The 22,529-nt window shown below is 37.5% G+C and overlaps 2 protein-coding genes across 2 annotated transcripts; one reads left to right on the top strand and one right to left on the bottom strand.

The window, feature by feature from the left end:
* Positions 1-793: 793 nt before the first annotated feature.
* wdr46 (WD repeat domain 46) lies at positions 794-6,202 on the bottom strand. Its single transcript, XM_079558735.1, has 13 exons — positions 6,075-6,202; positions 5,621-5,785; positions 5,347-5,427; positions 5,158-5,270; positions 4,996-5,083; positions 2,636-2,697; positions 2,427-2,531; positions 2,185-2,335; positions 1,867-2,102; positions 1,590-1,743; positions 1,177-1,515; positions 986-1,099; positions 794-919 (listed from the first exon to the last, which is right to left on the bottom strand). The coding sequence occupies exons 1-13, from the start codon at positions 6,132-6,134 to the stop codon at positions 806-808; spliced, it is 1,782 nt and encodes a 593-aa protein (XP_079414861.1). The 5' UTR covers positions 6,135-6,202; the 3' UTR covers positions 794-805.
* Positions 6,203-9,948: 3,746 nt separating this feature from the next.
* Positions 9,949-22,529, top strand: LOC306964406 (uncharacterized protein; the record flags this gene model as incomplete). The annotated part of the gene is made up of 17 exons (XM_079558399.1): positions 9,949-10,048; positions 10,273-10,411; positions 13,160-13,288; positions 13,374-13,489; positions 13,555-13,842; positions 13,987-14,164; positions 14,238-14,336; positions 17,284-17,314; positions 17,447-17,552; positions 19,463-19,518; positions 19,960-20,114; positions 20,219-20,347; positions 20,807-20,907; positions 21,775-21,901; positions 21,990-22,087; positions 22,172-22,346; positions 22,417-22,529. The coding sequence occupies exons 1-17, from the start codon at positions 10,031-10,033 to the stop codon at positions 22,527-22,529; spliced, it is 2,058 nt and encodes a 685-aa protein (XP_079414525.1). The 5' UTR covers positions 9,949-10,030.

Raw genomic sequence — 22,529 nt, 5'->3', positions numbered from 1 at the left:
TTCACCTTCAAAGTCCCACCAGGCCAAGATCAAATCCAACTAAACCGGATGTAAACTATCGGTTTTAGGTCTAGATCTAAACTGAAACAATGTCATGGGTATAAACCATGTATAACTTCGTAAAATATCTAAAGCATAAATTAAATTATCTAAAGTCTAAAATTACAGATGACCATAATACCAAAGAAGCTCAAATACCAGTTTGACAACCATTGTACTAAATAGATTAACCACAGCATCACACAACACACCAACAGTATTGTATCATCTACACCAGTGAATGAAATGTTTGGGTAATGTTTCCGTTTTCTATTGACGATCCCAAAAAGTGAAGGGTAAGGAGTTTGATAGAACCTCTATTTTACAGTCAAAATGGCTTGCACAATATTAAAATAGTCCATCACATTACAATGTGTTTATCTCAGGTGACATGGATTTGTGCTGAATGAATAAACTACTGAACTTTTGTCTAGTCCCATTACTTTAATCCATTCACAATTGTTAGTGCTCAAGTAACAACAAAAAAGACCACATTATCTCACTTAGTTTTTACTACATAAAAAGTTAACATTTTACATCAATTTTATACAGTGCACCATAAATACTGATGGTGTTGAGGCCACTGTGCTCACGGCAAAAACAACCAGAGACATTGATTAGTGGTGAACTACTTTTGGCTTGATAGATATAGCCTACTTTAATAGTCCAAAGAGGAAATCCGTTTATCATGGCATGCTTTCTGTACTGTTTTTAGTACACATTCCGTTTCTGTGGTCACATATATGAGTAACCATCTTCTCCTTAACTATTTTTTGAATCTATCCAGAGCGGATTTCTTTCTCAACACAACAGACTCCTTGTTGTTTTTCCGGTCTTCTTCCGTCCTCATTTTCTGCTCAATCGTATTCTTGATAAGTTCCTGTGAAAGACACAAAAGTTAGACCAAACGCAGTATGTCAAAAAGTCGTAAAGGTTTATTACTGACCCTTTGGTCCTCGTGAGCCACTTTCTTCTTGCGTCTTTCAACAGCTCCTGAAGAACTACGCCCCTTTTTCTTGAACTTCGGAACAAACTTCTGTTTTTCAAGAGGATCAAAGCCCTAGAACAATTAAAAGATTTAAAAAGTTAAAATCAAAATAATAGTTGGTGGGATTTTGCAATTGGTTTGATGCTGACCAGAGCTTCCACCCTGTCTTGGTGTCTTTGCTCGAAGGTTGCCCGGTCGACCTCTCCCAGTTTATTTGGGTTCAGAGTTATTAGCTCCGGTTGAATCTTCTCTAAGAGAGCTTTAACCTCCCATTCCTGCTTCTGTTTTGCACTGCGGTACGGATTAGCGTCAAGTCCATCAAAGTTGGGCTCACCAGCTCCAGGTACAAGCATGCTTGTAAAACCGTCGCCATGTCCCACACCCAAGACATCCTCAAAAGGACAAAAGTGTAGCCCCGACACAGCACCTCTAACTCTGTGAGCCATGTAGGGCTTGGTAACAGGAGTGCTCCACACATCTCTGTACACCTGGAGAGAACGCTTACAAATTAACACTTCAAACACACGTCTGATCTATGATACAAGTTCAACTCCATTATTACCTGAACTATATCTCCTGTTGCTGCAGACAATAGCCCCCTTTGACTCAGTGAAAGACAGGACGCCCCAGCAGGAAGAAAGTAGGATTTTAGAGGCTTAAAAGCTCTAATATCATAAACCTTTAGCTTTTTGTCCATGCCTGATGTCACCATGTAGCTGGAAAGAAAAATACATGTGAGCTATAATGCCTTCTAGAGTAATACTGAAGATTTCAGGTTGAATGACATTAGTATTTGGTCATCAATTCTCAGAAAAATGAAGCTCTCAAGAGGCACTCACAGGCCCGTCTTATCTACACTGACGGAGCGCACTCCTCCCTGATGACACAGCATTTTCACAAGGGCTTCTTTCTGGTTTGGTGACCAGAGAGTAACGGTCCCATTGGCATGTCCGAGGTGTATGATGGCATTATAAGGATTTTGACACATAACATCAAGGCGCCCAGTCTTGGTGCAGATTGCTGCTACTTCCTTTCCAACGGAGACATCAAGATATTGCAGAAAACTTGTTGCACTCTTCATGGAGAAATGGGGAAAGTACAGAAAGTGATCAACACAAACTTATGAAGCACATCAAGAGCAATAAAAGATAATGTACCGCTGTGGCGAGCAGGAAATGGTAGGGAAGAAATTGCATGCGGAGAACATCATTGAACTTGCGGATGCAGTGCAGCTCAATCCCATTAGAGTCATAAATATACAGCCATTTCTTCTGTGCCACGGCATACATTGACTCACTATGAAGCCATCTAATGAAAGACAAAGCAACATTAGTAATACCTTTCTGGACTGCTGCCAATTTGGGTCAAAGAATATTGAAATTATGCAAAGAGTACTCACTTCACATCATTTATCGACTCCATCACATTTACTTCACACATCAGTTGTTTAGACTGCCAGTCTAAACAGGCTATATGGCCTCTCCTCCCACCAAGTACAAGGTGACTATTCAGGCAAAACAAAACAAAATTAGACATAAATACTTAATAATTAATAATAATTAATAGTTAATAATAATGTAGAAAAATTGCAACGTAAAAGGGACTCACCGCCCCGTTTTGCTGTAGTCCAACCGGTATGGCCCAAACTGAGATAGTTTTAAATTGAAATACTGGAATTGCAAAGAGGAATTAATAAATTACATATAAAAAATACACAATCATGTTGATTTTGGTACCATGTCTTGAACATAAAAATATGCTAATTTTTGTGGTGAGATCAGAAGTATCACAAGTTAACCCACATTGCACACAAAACATGCTTGAACTGTAACAGCACCAGATAATATTCAAAGTTAAAAGTTATTCATTAACCCTTAATCACAGCTTTAAAAAAGTTAAGTTGCGGGAGCTTTGACACAAACATGTGCTTGTAACTTCAGAGAGCTTCAACTCAATTAATGATTGATATTTTTCAGAAACTTTTTATTTAATATTGAAGGTCTGACTCTCTTCTTTGTATATAAAAACAATATCACTATTATTACTTTTAAACATTTTAACCCCTTCCTTGCCAACTATCTGCCACAAAGTTACTATAGTCCCTGGTCCAAAAATACAAAAAATTAAATATTAAATATATTTAAAAAAAAATATTCAAATGCCAAGTTAACATTTGCTTATGTAGTGGCAATTTTTGTTTAAATAACTAGTGTGGGAGATTCGACATAGAATGGTGCTTGTAAATTTAGAGAGCTATAACTCAATGAAGGAGGAATATTTTTTTTTATTTTTTTATTTTATTTTAAAGGTCGGCCTCTCCTCTAATCACAATTATAATTTGTTTTATTACTGTTTTTAATGTACCCATTAATGTAGCGTCACCACAGCACAGTCACATGACACTGTTTTAAAGAGCTGCCTCAGTAAATGGCCTAAATGAAGGAAATTTGTGCTTTTGCTTTCCTTTAGAGGAAAGTTAAAGCCACGTGGCTAATTTGCAGACATTGGCAGAAAGAGTTAATGCACCTTCTGTGGAAGGTAAATCTGAAACAGCTTTTTATCATCATCTGTTTTCTGTGTGGCTTCATATCATTGTCGATCACGTTTGAGTCATTTAAGTCGGTGGCTGCAGTAGGAGTGTTTTTTGTAGTCCAATACTATATGGGTGATGTAGTTTTTCATGAAACAGCTGTTGGTGAGGTGACTTCCCCTGTGTTTTCCGCCCTGGGTGAGGACGGTTGGATTGGGCAAATGCTGCTGAAGCTCTAGTTCACTAACTGCATAGGGATCTAACAGCTGACCATATCACATGACAAGGGTTAGGAGCTAGGATCAGGACATAGGAGCTACGTATTTAAGGATTTCAGATAAACCCAGAGTCAGAGTTGAGGCCCGTCTCATGTCGTACAGACCAGATCTTCCAGTTCCAGCTCTTTGCTGCATAAAACTGAAACGCAGCCTCACTGTGTTTAGTCGTGACTCTAGGAACCACCAAAAGGACCCTTCCTTATTTTATCACTGTTTTTTAGATGGTAACAGGCCGCTGATTGACTTGACTTAATATGACTGTTGAAATTCAAGTCTGAGTCCATGATTACCCCTAGTTTTCTAACCTGATTTTTGGGTTCTAGAGAAAGAGCTTCAAGATGACAAGATGACAACCTCTCTGTAGTTGTGTGAGCCAAAGAGAATGATCTCTGTTTCATCTATATTTAACTCGAGGAAGTGGTTTTGCATCCACAAACCGATCTGTTTCATACAATGATACAGTGTGTTGTGGGGCATTTCTAATGAACTGCAGTTCAATGTAGAGCCAAGGGAGTTGCAAATAACGTGTACTGTCTTTACAACCACTAAAAAAACAGTTATCGTATCTGTAAATGAGCCAGATAAAAACATTTATAAACGTTTACATTGGTGCACAAACTGCATTATATTGTTCTGCGCAAATTTACACCAGCTTCTCCAACGTCCAAATTTCTTGCGAAGTTTTACTTCACATATTCACATGATTCACATGATAAATATGACAGTGCTCGCTAAATAAAATCATTTGCATTTTCTCTTCCTCAAATTTTGCACATGGTGGCAAAATGTCCTTTGTTTGCATATTCATCAGGACCCATGCGTCAGTTTGTGCTGCGGCCTTTGCCGTTTTTTAGAAACGCAAATATCAATTGCACTTGCCGTTTGCTCCACTTTAGTACACTCTACCGTGTTTGTACGTGTTAAAACGCTGAGTAAATGACCCCCTATGCATTCTAGTTTGATATTATCCCAAAGCAATTGATCTATAATATTAAGTTTGTAATGATGCATATCCATTACATTTTTTTTCCATATGATGGGGCATAAGAGCACAAATTAATCATCTTGTTCAGAGACCTCAAAGGATGTGTCAAGAAATTAGGATCATGAAACCCCATGGGGCAACTTTAAAGTTAAAATGTATGTTTTCAGCAACCTACCTTTGCACTTGAAGCTATATCTACAGCATCTGCAATATCGTTCTGAGAGATTGTACATGTGTCTTCTCCTTCATCCCCTTCAAGAAATCTAAAAACAAAGTAAAAATGTACCTTGTTTACTTATGGACTTGTGAATTAGAAAATGTAATAAATATAAATTACCCTGCATCCTCTGGGAGAAGAAGGTCAAAACGTGCAGCTTGGTTTTGGGACATATTAGATGCATCTTCTGACTGAGTGATTAGCTGTCTCAACTTGTGACGCTTGTGCCGTGGCTGGACAAAGTACGACATTGAAAGCCATGTCAATATAATGTCACACACAAAAAACACAAGTCAAATACACTCTTACTTTTGACATAGTTTCTTTCCTTTTGAACTTCTGAATTCTGTCTTTAGGGACTGGAGCAGGTCCAGGAAACGGGTCTGTTTTCTGGGACATGTTTGACATTTTAGATAACTCACAATTCCATTAAAAGGAGAAACATATACACACTACACATAACATCTGTCCTGGGAGCACTGAGGAAAAATAGGTTAATCCGGACATATTACAGAAATGTTGATAAAAATGCTTTGTCCCTGAAATGAATCACAGAAATAAACACAACATAGAGTACCCTTACCCCGGACAAAAAGTGCTTTCCTTGGCTATGGTCCCTTGGTTTATGCTCCAGCTTTCGTTTCTTTGATTTCTGTGTCTTTTTATTCTGCAACTCCTTACTTTCCCCATCTTTCTTCTCAGTTTGGTTGCCATCTCTCCCAGGCTCTTCCCAGTAACGCTCAGATGCCTGTCAATTTTAGAAACGCATTTAAGGTTATAAATTGCACATGTACTTTTATGACAGACCCATCGAGGTGACGTTTATTGTCTTTATTATCACATTGCATGTACGATATTCAACGCGGCGAGAAACAGTAAGTATATACCCGAAGACTCGACACGGGAAATCCAGGCTTTATTACATTACGAGTCTCGTGAGAACGTTTTTTTATGAGTACTTGGCGTGATTAATCTAAAAACAGTTTAACACGCCATAGACAACCAGTAACTTATATCAAAACAACTTTATTATTTACCTTTTTCTGCTTCTCCACGTGTGTATCTTCTTCCCCTGGTGCTTCGCCGGCGGACGCCATCTTTGTTGTGTACGTTCTTGACTTCCGGTGACGTCAGTTCTTCTTCTTCTTTCAACACCATGCTGACTCGCGGTAGGAGCTTATCAGCCATTTCCCCGCACTGTTTCGGACTGAACTTCTCTCCGCTTCACGCTTCACACGGGTGTAGGGTGAGGGAGGAGGGGGCGTCTTCGGAAAGACCCTCCTTGTCATGACTTTCTGGTAGACTTCTCTCAACTTTAATCGTGGACTGTCAAACTCACGCGCATGCCGCCACCTACTGTATCGAGTGTGTTAATTTATGCCTTTGAGCAACGCTTTGATTTGAGCATGTTCATCTCTTCAGTTCGACATCACTACAGATTGGCACACAAAAAAGAAAACAAAGCCCTCCAGACATTTTTTCTCTCTCTCCAGTCTCTTCCTGCTCCAGAATAACATAATCTACACTCTCACTTACATGCTGCACTTGTCCGAAACTGCTTTATTTATATTCTGAATAGGGTTGAATTCAATCCAGTGTGGCCCTGTCTCAATCGTTTAAATACTGAATCTTCTTTTCTTAAGTCTTATCTAGTAAATCCACAGATTTTTTAAGTCTGTACAAGTGTCTGCCCATAGTATCTTTATCCCAGATGCCTTTCCACAGATGAAATAAATATTTTGCTTCACACTAGCCTAAATTGACAGACATTAACAATATAAAGACTGTATGTAATAGCCCTTAGCACTTTTTGCCAGCGTCCTCATTCCCTTCAACCAACACTCACTAAACATGGGTTCCCAGCTTCTGCAGATTAACAATATATACATTAAATAATAAGTAGGCCTGAGTCTTTGCGAGCCGTGAGACCAGACTGCAAGCTAGTTCAGCCACTGTAACAATAGTTGCTACAATTTCTGCAATATAACAGAAAGGTTGTCAGAAAGCCTTTTGGAAATACCTGTGTTAAATTTAGAAATATTCACTCCTATACCAACTCGACCATTATGCATTCCCTTTCAACCATTATTAGAAATACTCAAATGATTATCTACAATGAGAGCATCACTATTCTTCCATTCTTTGCTTCAACAATTCTAGATTAGGAAATGCTGCTGTGCACCACTGCAGGACAAATTTGCATCTTGTCAATGCTACAAGTCTTAACACGCTCCTTAATAGTGCTCCTGAAACCTTTTCCTTAACCCTTGCCATTCTCCCAACAGTTATTCAGAGTAGAGCTGGGCGATATGGCCTAAAATCTCTATCACGATATAAAAACAGAAATATCACGATAACAATATATTTGACAATATAATTGACAACGGACAAATTACTTCAAAATCCCAGCCTTATTCCTATCGGGAAGATTAATGCAAAGATATTTCACTCTTTTTATTTAGCACTACACTCATTTCCTCACAATTATGATCTACTCAAGCAATTTACATCCTTCATTTCATTTATAAATAAAATATATCGCGATAACGCTATTCGATATGATATGGCCCAACCCTAATTCAGAGTAGACGCCTAAGTTGTGATTTCTTTCCCCATGGTTCCTTAATCAGAGCAATATTTTTTGCACAGCGGTATTTCTCCTGACTCTTCAAGAACATTCCAGTGCATATGCCAGGTTTTAATGCCTTTGGAAATATGACTTATTTAGATGGATAACACCAGAGTAATAATTATCTTTTTGAATGAAGAAATGTTGGGCAGAAAAGTTATTTTTATTTGATTTATGAAGTTGCTGACAGGAAGTGACTTTTTTTAATTTTTATTATTGATAACTATACAAAATTAACATAAAAAAGGCTCGAGGCTCTGATGTGCAAGGCTTCAGTTTCCAGTGTAAACAAAAATACATACAAATATAAATATTAATAGTTTTACAGTGCAAATTCGTTACATACAACTTTGGTCTTCAGGGCTTTGACATTTGTGCAATAATTCAAGGAGGTCACATAAGAGGACATTAGTGATTCAAATACAACAAGTTTTGGTTTGTGGTTGAGGTACTTACAGCTATGGTTGTGATACTTGGCCATTATTAATATTAAATTCATAATAAAAAGTTTATTTGTATTGGGGGGAGATTTTTTTTGATAAATACCAAGCAAAATATCCTTATGGTTGAGTTGTAAATCTGTAGTAAGTTTTCTATTCACAAACAGATTGATGTCTTTCCAAAATACTTGTGTGCAAGAACATTCCCAGAAAAAATGGCTAATCGATTCTTCAATACCATGACAAAATGAGCAAAGAGGGTCAACATTTAAACGATGTTTGGATATCACACTGTTAACAGGATAGCATCTATGCAAAATCTTGAGGCATACTTCACAAATCTTATTGGTAACAAAACATTTTTTAGGTAAAAGCCACACAGAGTTCCATTCAATATCATTAAATAAATTGTCCCATACAAATACAGATGCTGGCTTTCTTATGGAATCTCTTATGATGAGCTCTCAAATACATTTCTTATTTGTTTTGACACTTAAAAAGGGGTCAGAATTACCAATATATAACTCTCGGGATGAATCTACAGTAGGATTGTGAGCATAGGTTGACATCAGTATTTTGACACCGACAGGAAGTGACATAGATGTAAAGTTCCATTGCAGTTTGACCCATTCATTGGCATAACATGGTCATGGTTGGCACGGCAACAGTTTAAAATTGTTGCCACTTCCTGTCAGTGTCCAATAAGGAAGTGAAACTATACACATCATAAAAATGATCAAAGTAAAGAAAGCTGAGTGAAATTCTTAGCAAAATCTTAAACAAAATTAAAACTGCTAAAACGTTGTTGTTTTTTTGTTGTAAAAACTGTGACAAATGTATTTAATGGAAATGTACTTTTCATCTATCCAAAGTCCAAAGTATTTAAAAAATATATATACATTTTCCATTGGACGATTATATGGAGTAAACCCTTGACTTTTCTGAACCTTTTTCCTGGTTATTACCATAAAGCATCACTCCAGCACCATCTTCTCCACCACCAGCAGAGCTTCTTAGGTAACTGTTTAAATCTTACAAAACAGCTTGTCCTGCTATCCATCATTGAACCACCCACGTCTGTTTTCCTAATAACATACTCCTGCTGCACTTCTTTGCTTCTTTTATGCTCCTCTGAAAGGTGAACATTAGAGAAAACCCTACCCAACATACTGGCTTTTTCAATATGCATACGGTAAATTTGTTTCTTAATGGAGGAACAAAAGCTCCTCTGGGTATTTTATCTTGGCAACTTAAATCATGTGCCGAGCTTCCTGGTAACGTTACACATGTTGCTCAGAAATGTAATGGCTAGTCAAATAAAAAATTGATTGAATTGATTTGATAGTGCTGCAAATAATATTTTGTTAGTGAATTGTAACATCTTGGATACGATAATGTCTCAAGACTTCTTCATATAAGACAAAGTTATTGTTTCTTCCCATCAAATCCACAAAATATATAGTAGTGTTTGGACTTTACTTTAGGTTAGGACACACACTCCAAAAAAGCTTGAAAGCTTGTTTTCAGAATCACACTTTTCGCACACCTTTTGTACATGTTTGATACTTGCTCTAGAATTGAAAGACAAAGATTTGGTTGACTATGCTAACTTTTAAAAAGTGCAAAGTCCGGATCAAGCACTGATTTAATCTATGTTTTGTCAGGACTTTAGGATTATTTCCTTATTGTTTCCATTTACTTTCAACCTTGTCGGTTTCTGTCACAACTTGATATGCCACTTTACACGTCGTGTGCATAATTCCCTGGAAACAGTAGAGGGAGGGACCAGTCTTTACCATATGGAATTTGATCACCAGGAAGCACCGGTTGTGTAATAGAGGAAATACTTCAGTGAGTGCAGAGAGAGGGGCCAGCTGCAGACAAACTCTGCAGAAATACCAAGGGAAATCCAAAAGTGAGTAACATGTCCAAATCCAATGATGTGAGTATTTTTAGTTTTTTACTATAACGACTTCATGCATTAGTCTCTAGTGTGAGTTTATTTTTGCTAAGGACATAAAAGCAGTCATGCAAAAGCTACATTCAGGTCAGGCAAAGCCATTTACAGCCGGCTCTTTAAAAACATTTGTGAGCAGTGTGCACTGGTCTCAACCTCTTAAACTGATCTTCTCCTATCTCACCATTTAATTTTTCCTTTCACTATAGATGGCGTCAGTGTCTCGTCCACAGCTCTTTGACTTTGATGGAGTTTCAATGATCAAGTGTTTCACAGAAAACTGGGAAAATGTTCAAAACTTCCAAGCACGACCAGATGATATACTTGTTGCAACATACCCAAAAGCAGGTAAACACACAGGTGCTCGTCATATAATTAGAATATCATGGAAAAGTTAATTTATTTCTGTAATTGTACTTAAAATGTGAAACTAATATATGATATAGACTCAGTACATGCAAAGTGACATATGTCAAGCCTTTATTTGTTATAATTTTGATGATTATGGTTCACCATTTAAAAAAAATCAAATTTTATGAGATTTTTAATTTGTGGTTTTTACAAGCTGAGCCATTTGAATCAAAATTATAACAAAAAAAGGCTATACATATCTCACTTTGCATGTAATGACTCAATCATATATTAGTTTCACAGTTTAAGTTGAAAAACAGAAGTGAATGCACTTTTTCATGATATGATATTTTTAATGAAGACTTAAATATTGGCTTGGTTTTAGATTACATACTAAAGTATAGCATCAGTAGGCCTACAATACAATAGGAAATGGTAAACTATTCCACATGTATGGATCATTGACATGACATATTTTTGTGTCTGAGTGCTAGATTTCTTTTAAAAAGAATAAGATTGATTCATTACATGTATAATTTTATTTCGTTTTTGTTTATGTTTTCACACCTTAAACCCCTAAATTGTCAGGTGGTTTGGGGCAAATGACCAGACTATTAAAGAAAAAGTTTCCGGTTAAGAAATTAAAAATAAAACATCATGGCATAATTTTATGTTAAATATCTTTCAAATAAGCCATCATTTGTCAGGATGGCACAACCGTAAGAACAGAGCTTTTATTTTGAAATAAAGAGTATTTATACAGGATATAACATCAGCTCGAAGAACAAGTTGTCTTTATGGCTGAGTGAAAAGGTTTGAAAATCTCTTTCAAGAATTAAGAAAAAATGTTTTTTTTCCGACTCATTGGCAAACACTTTCGGTGTCAGGTTGTACAACCACGGTAAATATTGGAAAATGTTATTATAATATTTAGTAACTTATTTTAAAAGTAAATGTTTGCCCATGCTTACAAATGCTGAAGTCAATGTAAGAGTCCACATAAAAGCATAAAAGCCACTTTAATTTTAAATTAGTTTCTAATGTCAGGTGGTGCAACCAAACAGTCAGGCGGTGCAACTGAAAAAAAAAAAAATGTAATTCATCTAAAAAACATTTAAAAATTGTAGGGACACACTGATCCAATACCGGTATAAGTTATTAGAGTCAATCCTGGGAAAAACTTACAGCATCAGTCTGTTACAAATTACTGATGAGCTGTTCAGAGGAGAAAGGCTGTCTAAGATGTACTTATCAAAGATTTGACTTTGTACAAATGATTGGAAACTATTTACATTTTAGAAAAAACTTGGTTGCGCCACCAGACAATTTTTATGCAGAGATGCTACAAATACATTAAAAAATGCATTTAAATACTTTTAAATATTGTTTAACAAATATAACTTCTTTAAACAAATAATTATTGACTCAAAAATATTCATGCCATCAGTCTTGAAAACACTTTTTAGGCCCGAGTGCCATCAGGGCTGCAGAAGGGGCTCTTGAAATCGTATAGCTTCCTCTCAAACACTCACTAACGCACTATTTAATGTAAAAATCAACATTGTAATTGTACAGAGCCAATAAAAGTCAATGGGTGACTGAGAGCCCTGGGTCACTCCATGGGGTAGGAATGCACGAGTGCTTTCCAAAAATATATAGTTTATGGAACATTGTTTTCGTATGGGAATATCTTTCTTTCTTTCTTTCTTTCTTTCTTTCTTTCTTTCTTTCTTTCTTTCTTTCTTTCTTTCTTTCTTTCTTTCTTTCTTTCTTTCTTTCTTTCTTTCTTTCTTTCTTTCTTTCCATGGCTCAAAGCTATGCTTTCTTGTATTCAATTGAGGCAGTGCTCAGAATAGTGTGCTCTGCAACCTCAGACGACTGTGTTTGGTTCCTTTCGTATTTTTGCTGATATCCTTTGGTACCGTGTTCATATAGTATTGATTAATGTGCCTTTGATGTCTGACACGAGCTTCAATGTGGAGAGACAGATTATTGACCAATAGTTTGATAAGACTGTACAATTTGCTGGTCCACTTGAGACTCATACTTGAGACTCTTTCTTGATTGCCTGTCACTGTGATGGGTTCTGTTCAGAGAGGTAGCCGTGGTCCTCTCTCAAAGCCACAAGCCACTGTACATTACTGTTATGTCATGCCTACTTCTGCCATATGCCCTGCCATATGCCTTTCCAGTACTGTTCAGTTTCCAGCCTTGAGGGGTCTGCTCTGCTCTTGTTATCCTGTCACTGAGCGTACTCCTGTGTTGGTTGAGGCGAGAACAGTTGTTTTTATTCGTCTGGTTTCATTTTCTCTCGTGTACCTCTTTAGGCAGGTGGCCAAGGCTTGGAGCCTTTGTTTGGCAGTTTCCAGTTCTTCAGGTATGGGCATCTATAGTAGACCAATTTGTAACTTGTAACTCTATTGACCTCGTGTGATTGACTGTGTGAAGGGGCCAAAAACGTTTCCAGAACAAACCCACTATTATATAATCATGATAGGTAGGCTATTTGCACAACCTCTACAAAATATTTCCCAGATTCTCTATCCAAAAATCAAGAGAAAGGGAAACTGTTTCATCATATGGTTCGTATTAAGTATCTTTAGTAAAATAGCAAAGCATAACTCCAGTTTCTTAACCAAAGCCTGCGGTAACTTGTAGTAAGCATTAGTTAGCACTTATTTCCAATGTATTGACAAATGTACATACCTCTGTACCAGATCCTGATAGTTCCCTGTTTTGTTTCAGGAACCACCTGGGTCTCTTGCATCCTGGACCTGTTGTATTTTGGACAGACAGCCCCAGATCGGCAGACCTCCATCCCCATCTATGAAAGAGTGCCTTTTCTTGAAATTGCCATCTCTAATCCAGAAGACGGTATAAAATTAAATAAACATTTTGCTTTCATAAAGCCATTATTATTTGACCACAGTGAAGAAATGTAATTGTTATTTTTGCCCAGGTTTCAGCTTTGTGGGAACAGATCTGGTGAAGAATCTTGACACGTCACCCCGGCTCATTAAAACACATTTTCCTGTACAGTTTGTGCCAAAGTCTTTCTGGGAGCAGAACTGCAGGGTACAGTTAAACAGACTTGGCTTAAAACACCATTTGTGACTTTTAAATAATTGTCATCTGCATAGATTGTGTATGTGGCCAGAAACGCTAAGGACAACATGGTGTCCTATTACCACTTTAATCGGATGAATGCAGCTCAACCTGCAGCAGGCGAATGGACTGAATTCTTCCAAGCATTTTTAGATGGAAAAAGTGAGCAATCACAAATGATTATGTCGTTTAAGATATACTGTCTCATTATGATCTTGCATGCAGTGGTCTTTGGATCATGGTATGACCACGTAAACGGTTGGTGGCAGAAGAAGAAAACATATCCCAATCTGCATTACATGTTTTTTGAAGATCTTGCAGAGGTATAATAATTTACAAACATCATCACACTTAAATCTCATGTTGAGTCTTCCTCATACTGTTAACTGTGTAACTGTTGGCTTTCTACCTCTTATGTCCACACAATTGGTATTGTAGGTTCTGATTATTTTATATTGTGCTCACAGGACACACATGTGGAAATAAACAAACTGTGCAGCTTTCTTGGTCTTTCTGTTAATCCTGAGATCAAGCAACACATCACAGGCCAAGTCCAGTTTGACAACATGAAGAAGAACGACATGGCCAATTACTCCACCCTGAAGGGAATTATGGATTTCAAAACATCTCCCTTCATGAGAAAAGGTAACTCCAATGCATTTACAAGGAACAATAAATTCACCTCAGTTGTACCAGCTACAGTTGTGTCTGTGTGCAGGTAAAGTCGGTGACTGGAAGAATCACTTCACTGTGGCCCAGAATGAGAAGTTTGATGAAGATTATAAACAAAAAATGAAGGACCCAACACTGCAGTTCCGTACATTAATCTGAATAGATTGGAATCAGAATTAGTTTAGAATAGAAATGAACACTATAAATGACGAATGAAGAATGAAAAGCTATGTGGATTTACATGTTGCACTATGTTGATTTGCAGCTTCTCCTCAAATTATGGTGCAAATGTTTGTTTGAAATCATAAAGCAAATGGCTGTCCAATTAAAAGTCCATTGTACATGTTTTTAGTGGTAAGGAAAACCATAGTACCCAGACGGAACAACACAGACACTGAGAGAACATGCAAACTCCACACAGAAATCAAACTCAGGACCGCCCATTTTCACACTCGACAAGTCTTTATATTTTAAGATCTGAAGGTTCTTTGGGTGGTCTCTCGAGAGGAGATCGGCTGTAGCTCTATTTGTTCAGGTTCTCATTTTTTTAACCAGAAAAAAGGTTAAGTTTTGTTCAGGCTTTGACTGAACAAAACTGATATGGTCAACTGGTGCAACTGGTATACCACCGGTGATACTTGGGCTTCTTAATGGTACTTAGTGGACTTGATTCATTTACATTACACATTACACAGTGCATTTCTGCTTTACTAATTAATTTAAGTGTTTAAGTGTAATTAATTGATGTGTAATTGATGTGGTGGCACATCAATTGTTTCGTGAGGTGGTGTGAAAAGCTTGAGAATTCTTGGTCTACAGCATTAGCAAATCAAATGCACAGCAGGGCACTAACAGCCTGCAGTTGTCTGTAGATATAAACTTGAACAGGGTTTATATAGGCAGAAGCACGTCCAATTAGTGCTTTTTTGTAGAATTTTTATTGCCCAAATACTAAATTATATTGCCACAAACGAGGAAGGAAAGACAATTGGACAAAATGGGACAAAACTTTTGAGCACAAAGATGTGGTAAATTTCAGCCAAAACTGCGACTGAATATTTCTTAACTTCAATAGTAAAAAAAAGTTAAGAAATGTAATAATTTTCCAATAAATTCCAATTTAACGCCAGTTTGAATCTAGTTTAATGCTTGATTTTGGCAACACTTCTAATGCTTTTTAACGCCCCAAGTGAACCCTGTTAAAGAAACTTATTTTTGATAATAATGAACCAACAATGCTTCTTGTGATACTGAAGGTTATTTGTTGTATTTCGATGGTGTGTAAATCCAGGGACTTTACAAGGAAATTAGCAAAAGTGTAATCTGGTACAAATGTTTTCTTTTAATTAATGCATTTGTATATGATCCCTGACAAATAAGCTCGTAAATGAAGCTAAACAATGCACTCACTGTGACTGTGATCATTTGCCGCTATCTTTGTAAGTCAACAGAATACTGTACACCATCTGTCACCTGTGTTGACAGTAGCTGCATACAGTGACAAGAGAAGAGTATAAGACCTGATAATGGTGAGAGCCAGCTGACCTTTCACCTGTTGGACAAACAAACCTTATAAAAAACTTTCTTTCTTTCTTTCTTTCTTTCTTTCTTTCTTTCTTTCTTTCTTTCTTTCTTTCTTAAAGTAAAAATGCATCTAATCTATGCTTCTTGATGGTTGGATCACAGTGCAATTTAGTTTCTTTACCAATGAAATACACTTTGTCATATATGGACCTTTTATGATATCGATGCTACAAAATATAAATAACTTTAATGGCCACTGTATGATTGCAACCTATGTCAAACATTAAAAGCAGTTAGTAGCAACAACTTCAAAGAAAGACAAAAAAATCTTTGCACTCTGACTCTGTGTCTCAGTTAGGGATGGGATGATAAACAATAATGTTGTTAATGGCGATTGCCACATTTTTTGATTATCGCGCTAGCAGAAAATCGCTAATTCCGGTAACTAAACCGATGTGACTAAAGTCAGCAGCACTCTTAGAAGTGATGTGTTAAATTTTAACACAATTTCTGTGTTAAGGCGCATTCAACACATGATGTGTTCATATTAACACATGTTGAGTTAATATTCTGTTGGTTTTGAAATTTCTGTGTAAAATGAAATTACACAAAATAACACGCCTCATGTGTTAAATTATTATCCAATCACGTTGCGTATTTTCAATAACACACTACATGTGTTAAACTGTTGTCCAATCACGGAGCGGGACAGTCCGCTCAATCTTCAGCTCCAGCCGCCATTTTCACTGACCGAGGACGAAATATAAGCGCCAAGTCAACACTTACAAGGTAAGTGAGTATTATTTTGTTCATATTTCACATTAGTTACTTTCCGAAAACTGCTTTATTTACGTCCCCTGTTTGCCGTTCGCAGGAGAAGGTTTTTTTTTGTTGGTAAAAGAAAGTCCGTCGTAGCCGTATGCTAGCTAACTTCCTCTGGATAACACAGACTGCCGGCTAATGTCAAACCAAAGGCTGCGTCGTTGCGCATTGAACAGGATTATCTTCCCTTGCGCGGGGCTGAAGTGAGGCCGTAAACGTGAGTACAGGTGCGGGACAGCAGCCTCCTCTGTCCCCGCCTCACACGCCTCCTCCCCGGGCTGACTGCGCTCTCCTGCCCCCGCTCCGGGTCTCATACTCCGCTACGTGGATCGTAACCTGGCGGTATCGAGCATGTCTGACTGATAAATGTTGCGGGTGCGTTTAGTTTCATGTTAGCGAGGCGAGCTGCCTCTGCTGTTCGCACTTAAAGTCCGGAGTTTTGTTTTGGCCAAAGCTAAATGACTGAGAAAGCCAGGGCTGTGTTTGTGGACTTGGGGGCGGACAGGGGCTGGAGCTCTCGCTTTTGCGCTTTTAATGAAGGCAAATTGGAGATTATAGAATTTACATTAAATCAACACTGTCTCAAAACTCTGGTAAAACTATTATCTAAAGTTTGATGGAGAATTGTGCACCATATATTCAAAAGTTGTGGTATTTTAGTGAAAGCAGTTATGAGAATTAAACTTTAAAATGTAATTACAGAGCCTGACATTTTCCCCTCACTAAAACAATTTCTTCTCTTACAGATTGTAAAATGGAGGCCAGAGTGGACAACAGGTATGCTCTGTAGATTATTTAAATGAGATGGTTAATAAACCTATTTATATTTTCTGAATATGTCTCTATTACCAAATCTGTATAATGTGTAATGCAGTTGCATAAATGTCTGTACTCCGTTCTGTATTGCAGATTCATTAACAGTACCAGTCGTCAGAATAAGAAGCCTCCAGTGGGACCTTCTCTGATGAAGACCCAAACACAAGAGGGGCATTTGTCATCAGGAGCAAAGAAGATGGTGAGTTTTGTATTTGTGATACAGTCAAGTAAGAATTCAGACCATGGTTGATAGTTAAATGATATTTTCTGTATTATTCCCTTTTCCCAGCAGTCTATCAAAAATCCAAAAAAACATAATTCCCCTTCAAGATAGATTTGGTGAGTACGAAGTACAAACTCTCTTAAACTTCTAACATTCTGTAAACGTATCTCACAATTGACTTGAATCGTGTTTTTTAATTTGTGTTTTCCTAGAGTCGTGTTCCTCCTGAGCTCTTCAACATTTGATGGATCAGAATCATTTATTACTCGCTGTGCAGAAGTTTCTCCAAACAGTGAGTTTTACTATATGTTTCTGAATATTTGTTGAGTCTTTGTAAAACGTCAAAACATAATTTGCTTCTGTATCTGTTATCTGTTGCAATATAAAGAAATATGTATCATTTGTTAAGCTCTAGTATTCAAATGTTTATTTATTGTGTTGTTCCTCAGACTTGATAAAGCATCGAAAGCCCTTTTGGAAAAATACCGAGACCCAACCAACCATCAGCCCAGGACATCTCAACAGCCCAGGACCTCTCCCATCACCTCTCCCATCAGCCCAGGACATCTCAACAGCCCAGGACCTCTCCCATCACCTCTCCCATCAGCCCAGAACATCTCAACAGCCCAGGACCTCTCCCATCACCTCTCCCATCAGCCCAGAACATCTCAACAGCCCAGGACCTCTCCCATCACCTCTCCCATCAGCCCAGGACATCTCAACAGCCCAGGACCTCTCCCATCACCTCTCCCATCAGCCCAGGACATCTCAACAGCTCAGGACATCCCAACAGCCCAGGACCTCTCAACAGTGCAGGACTTACCGCTGCACTGAGCAACACCAAATCGCAGAACTACAGTCATCGCCCAAACGAGTGATGAGTACCAGAGTTTAGTGAAATTGTGATTGTGAGTGTAAGTCAGGACTTGGCCAACTAACCTCAAGTTTAGATTTTTATCTTTGATTGAAAAGAGTTTGACACATGACCAAATTTAACAAAACTCTTAACTTGTGCAAAATCACATGACAAACTAAATTGTGGCTTGTGAACATCCTGGTAATATTTGGCACAATGTGACTTTAGTATGGTGTAAACTTAATGACTATATGGTAAACATGGAAAATGTAAATCAGACCTGTCAAATTTAAAACTCAATGTTTTTTTCAAACTTCCTCCATGTTTCTAGCCTACTGCCAAGACATTTTTATGTTTTTATATATTTGTGATTTGCTAGTTCATAATAAATAATTACTTTTAATGATATTGTTTGTGATTATTTTAGTGTGCTTCCTGCATGTACAGTATGTATAATATTCATTTTGGAGTAAAATGAATATTAGATGAAAAACAACACAAAATGTGTTAAAAAAAAAGCACATCCCCGTGTCTAGTTAAGGACCACACAACATGAGTTGTTTTTAACACAGTTAGTGTGTTCAAATTTTTAACACATGAAATGTGTTAAAAATTTCAGCACACTTTTTTTTAACACATTTTGTGTTGTTTTTAACACATCTGTTTTAAGAGTGAGTATTTAAGATTTCAGTAGGTTAGTTCCTCATCCAAATCCATTCTTTGATTACCCACTGCAGAAATAACATTTTCTGTGTCGAGCTCCTCATCAGCTGCATGTTTTGTATTGATAACAACAGTATAGTCCAAAATTTTACACAGTTCGCCTTTAAATACTTACTTTATGTCTCACTCAATATGACATTTACAGCAGACAATGAAGAGGAATATTTAGTAATCGCCCAATCCCCATCATTTCTCCAGTTTCAAAGATTTTTTAAACCATTGTCAAATATCGTGATAATATCGTTAATTGCAATTATTTTGGCCCGGATAATCGTGACCCCAAATGTCATTATTGTCCCTTCCCTAGTCTCAGTGTGATGAGGTTCTGGTGTGTGTAGCACCCTCTACTGGTCAAACAGACATGTACCTAAACACATTCTGTAAAATCTGCAGTTATACGGGATATTGGCAAAAATATAATGGTTATTGGTTATTTTATGATGATAATTATGTCCTGACTTCTAATTGGATGTTCTGTGTGTAATAATTACCATCTTTAGATTACCATTAGCATATTTTAGACTTAAAGTCTAGTCTGGTATAATCATTTCTAATTGTGTTTGTAATAGAAATAATGTCTATAAACATGATCATCATATTTGTAGTAACCAAACCCTTGGGGAAAAAACAGTGAACATAAGACACACCCACTTTGGACTCTGGCAGAGACAAAGAAGTGTTGCTCAACAGGTAAGCAAGTTTACGTGAGGTTATTCAAGTTGTTTGACATATGAATGCACTTTTGGTGTATGTGTAAGTGGCAGTGTCACATGCTTGTATCTAGTTTAACATAATTGTTTTCAGGCTTGCAATGTCACAACTGGATAAGCCACAACGGCCTCCAATGATAGACTTCAATGGAGTCTGTTTTAGTAAATACTTCACTGAAAACTGGGACAAAGTTCAAAACTTTACAGCTAGACCTGAGGACATCCTCATTGCAACATATCCCAAAGCAGGTAGAGTATTGTGACTGTCGCACCACCTGAGTTATTCAGCGCAATGATTGTATAGGTTAATGTATTGTGTATAGGTTAATATATTGTGACTGTTTTCACTGCAGGCACGACCTGGGTGTCTTTTATTATTGACCTCCTGTATTTCGATCAGACGTGTCCAGAGCGGAGTATCTCTGTCCCACTAACCCAGAGAGTGCCCTTCCTGGACATAGCTGTTCCTTCTCAACCATCAGGTGAAAAACAGCTTCTGAACATTGCCCTTTAGAAGTAGTAAGGTATAAGTCTCGTAAGATTGATTCTCTACAACACTGATCTGACCCATCCTTCAATGCCACTGGGGTAACAGAAAATGCAGGACTAGATAACCAGACCAACATTTGGCCAAGACTACCTAGGTTATGATATGGTATTGATGGGTTTCAGTCCCAATTTTCTTCCCATATGCCATTCTGAGGACTACTACCACCATTTAATAGATAGAATATTTGGGATTCTTAATTGCATCTCTTTGAAACCCAGCTTCAGTAGTTGTAGCAGGCTTGGCAAATAAGACTCTTACCAAAAGATGGGAACTCTGTAGTTTTGTCTTCCAAAAGTAGCAATTGCACATTTTTCTTTTGCTGTACAATGAACTATTGGCTTGAACACACATGCAGTGTCTTCTGTAACTGACTAATCTCTCTCACAAATAGGAACAGAGTTGGCAGACCAGCTCAGAACATCTCCCCGTCTCATCAAATCCCACCTCCCCGTCCAGTTTGTACCCAAGTCCTTCTGGGAAAATAACTGCAGGGTAAAAAAATATAAGTATTGAATCCCTTTCACTTTCTCTATATTGTTATGTTACAGTCAGAGTCCAAAATTGATCAAATTCATTTTTTCTCATCAACCTACACATAATACCCGATAATGATAAAGAAAAGTTTGTTGAGAGTTCAAACGTTTTTTCTTTTTCTCTTTTGCAAATGTGTTTAGAAATAATAATAATAATAATAATGATCATAAGAAAAGTATTCAACCCTTTATTCAGTACTTTGTTGAGGCCCCATCGACTACAGCTTCAAGTTTTCGCAACAGAGGAAACCATTCAGGCCGAATAATTCAATTTTGGTTTCATCAGACCAGAGAGTCTTGATTGTCATGGTCTAAGAGTCTTTCAGGTGCCCTCAGGCAAACTCCGAGCGCGTTGTCATGTGTCTTTTACTGAGGAGAGGCTTCCATCTGGTCTCTGTACCATAAAGGCCTGATGGTGCAGTGCAACAGAGATGGTTGTCCTTCTGGAGGATTCTCCCTTGTCCTCACAATAACGCTGGAGCTCTGTCATCTCTGTAACCTTCTCCCTCGATTAATCACTTTGGACGGACGGCTCTAGCAAGAATCCTTCTTCCATTCACGAATGACTCAGGCCACTGTGCTATTTGGGACATTCAATGCTGGGGCAATTTCAGTTACTCTATAATAATGTTTCTTTTTTTCCCCCATTACATTTGAAAACATTTTTTAAAAATTCGAGTGTGTAGATTGATGAGGGGAAAAAAAGAATACATAGATAAATGGACGTAATGGATGTCTACAACTCGGGGTTCATTTCATCCTTTTTTGGGGGAACACATCCTCTTTCTCAACCATTTATGTCGTTCTGCCTTCTCTAATGTCTCAGATTGTGTATGTGGCCCGCAATGCTAAAGACAGTGCAGTGTCTTACTTTCACTTCACACGGATGAACTTTGCACAGCCAGATCCCGGAGACTGGAGCACATACTTAAAAAGCTTCATGAATGGAAAAGGTGAATTTGGAAACGTCTCAGTCCTTGTGCAATATTATACATGACAAAATGTTACATATACTGTAAAGTCTGTCCTAATGGCTTTTAGTGGTGTTTGGATCCTGGTATGATCATGTAAACAACTGGTGGAAAAGGAAAGAAATATATGAAAGGATTCACTTCATGTTTTATGAGGACTTGATTGAGGTAAGCTAAACTTAAAAAAAAAAAAATACAACATTAGAATTCCCATAAAATAGTTGTTCTTTTTTTTTCTTTTGTAATCTGCAGGACACATCGCGAGAAATACGTAAGCTCTGTGACTTTCTTGGTCTGTCTCCTTCACCCGAGGAACTGGAAAAAATCAAAGCAGCTGCAACGTTTGATAATATGAGGCAAAACAAAATGATCAGTTATTCCACAGCTAAAATGATGGATCAGAAGGTGTCCCCATTCTTAAGGAAAGGTAGCAAAAACTCTAAAACTTAAATTGTATCTAAATGTGACACTAAATGCTTTATATATGTTTGCATCAGGGAAAGTTGGTGATTGGAAGAACCACTTTACTGTATCCCAAAATGAAGAGTTTGACCAGGACTACCAGCAGAAAATGAAGGGTTCTGAATTGGTTTTTCGAACTGAAGTGTAG

This window comes from Gobius niger (genome assembly GCF_951799975.1).
Source record: "Gobius niger genome assembly, chromosome: 6".
In the NCBI taxonomy this organism is placed as follows: domain Eukaryota; kingdom Metazoa; phylum Chordata; class Actinopteri; order Gobiiformes; family Gobiidae; genus Gobius; species Gobius niger.
This window is presented reverse-complemented; position numbering and strand designations above follow the sequence as displayed.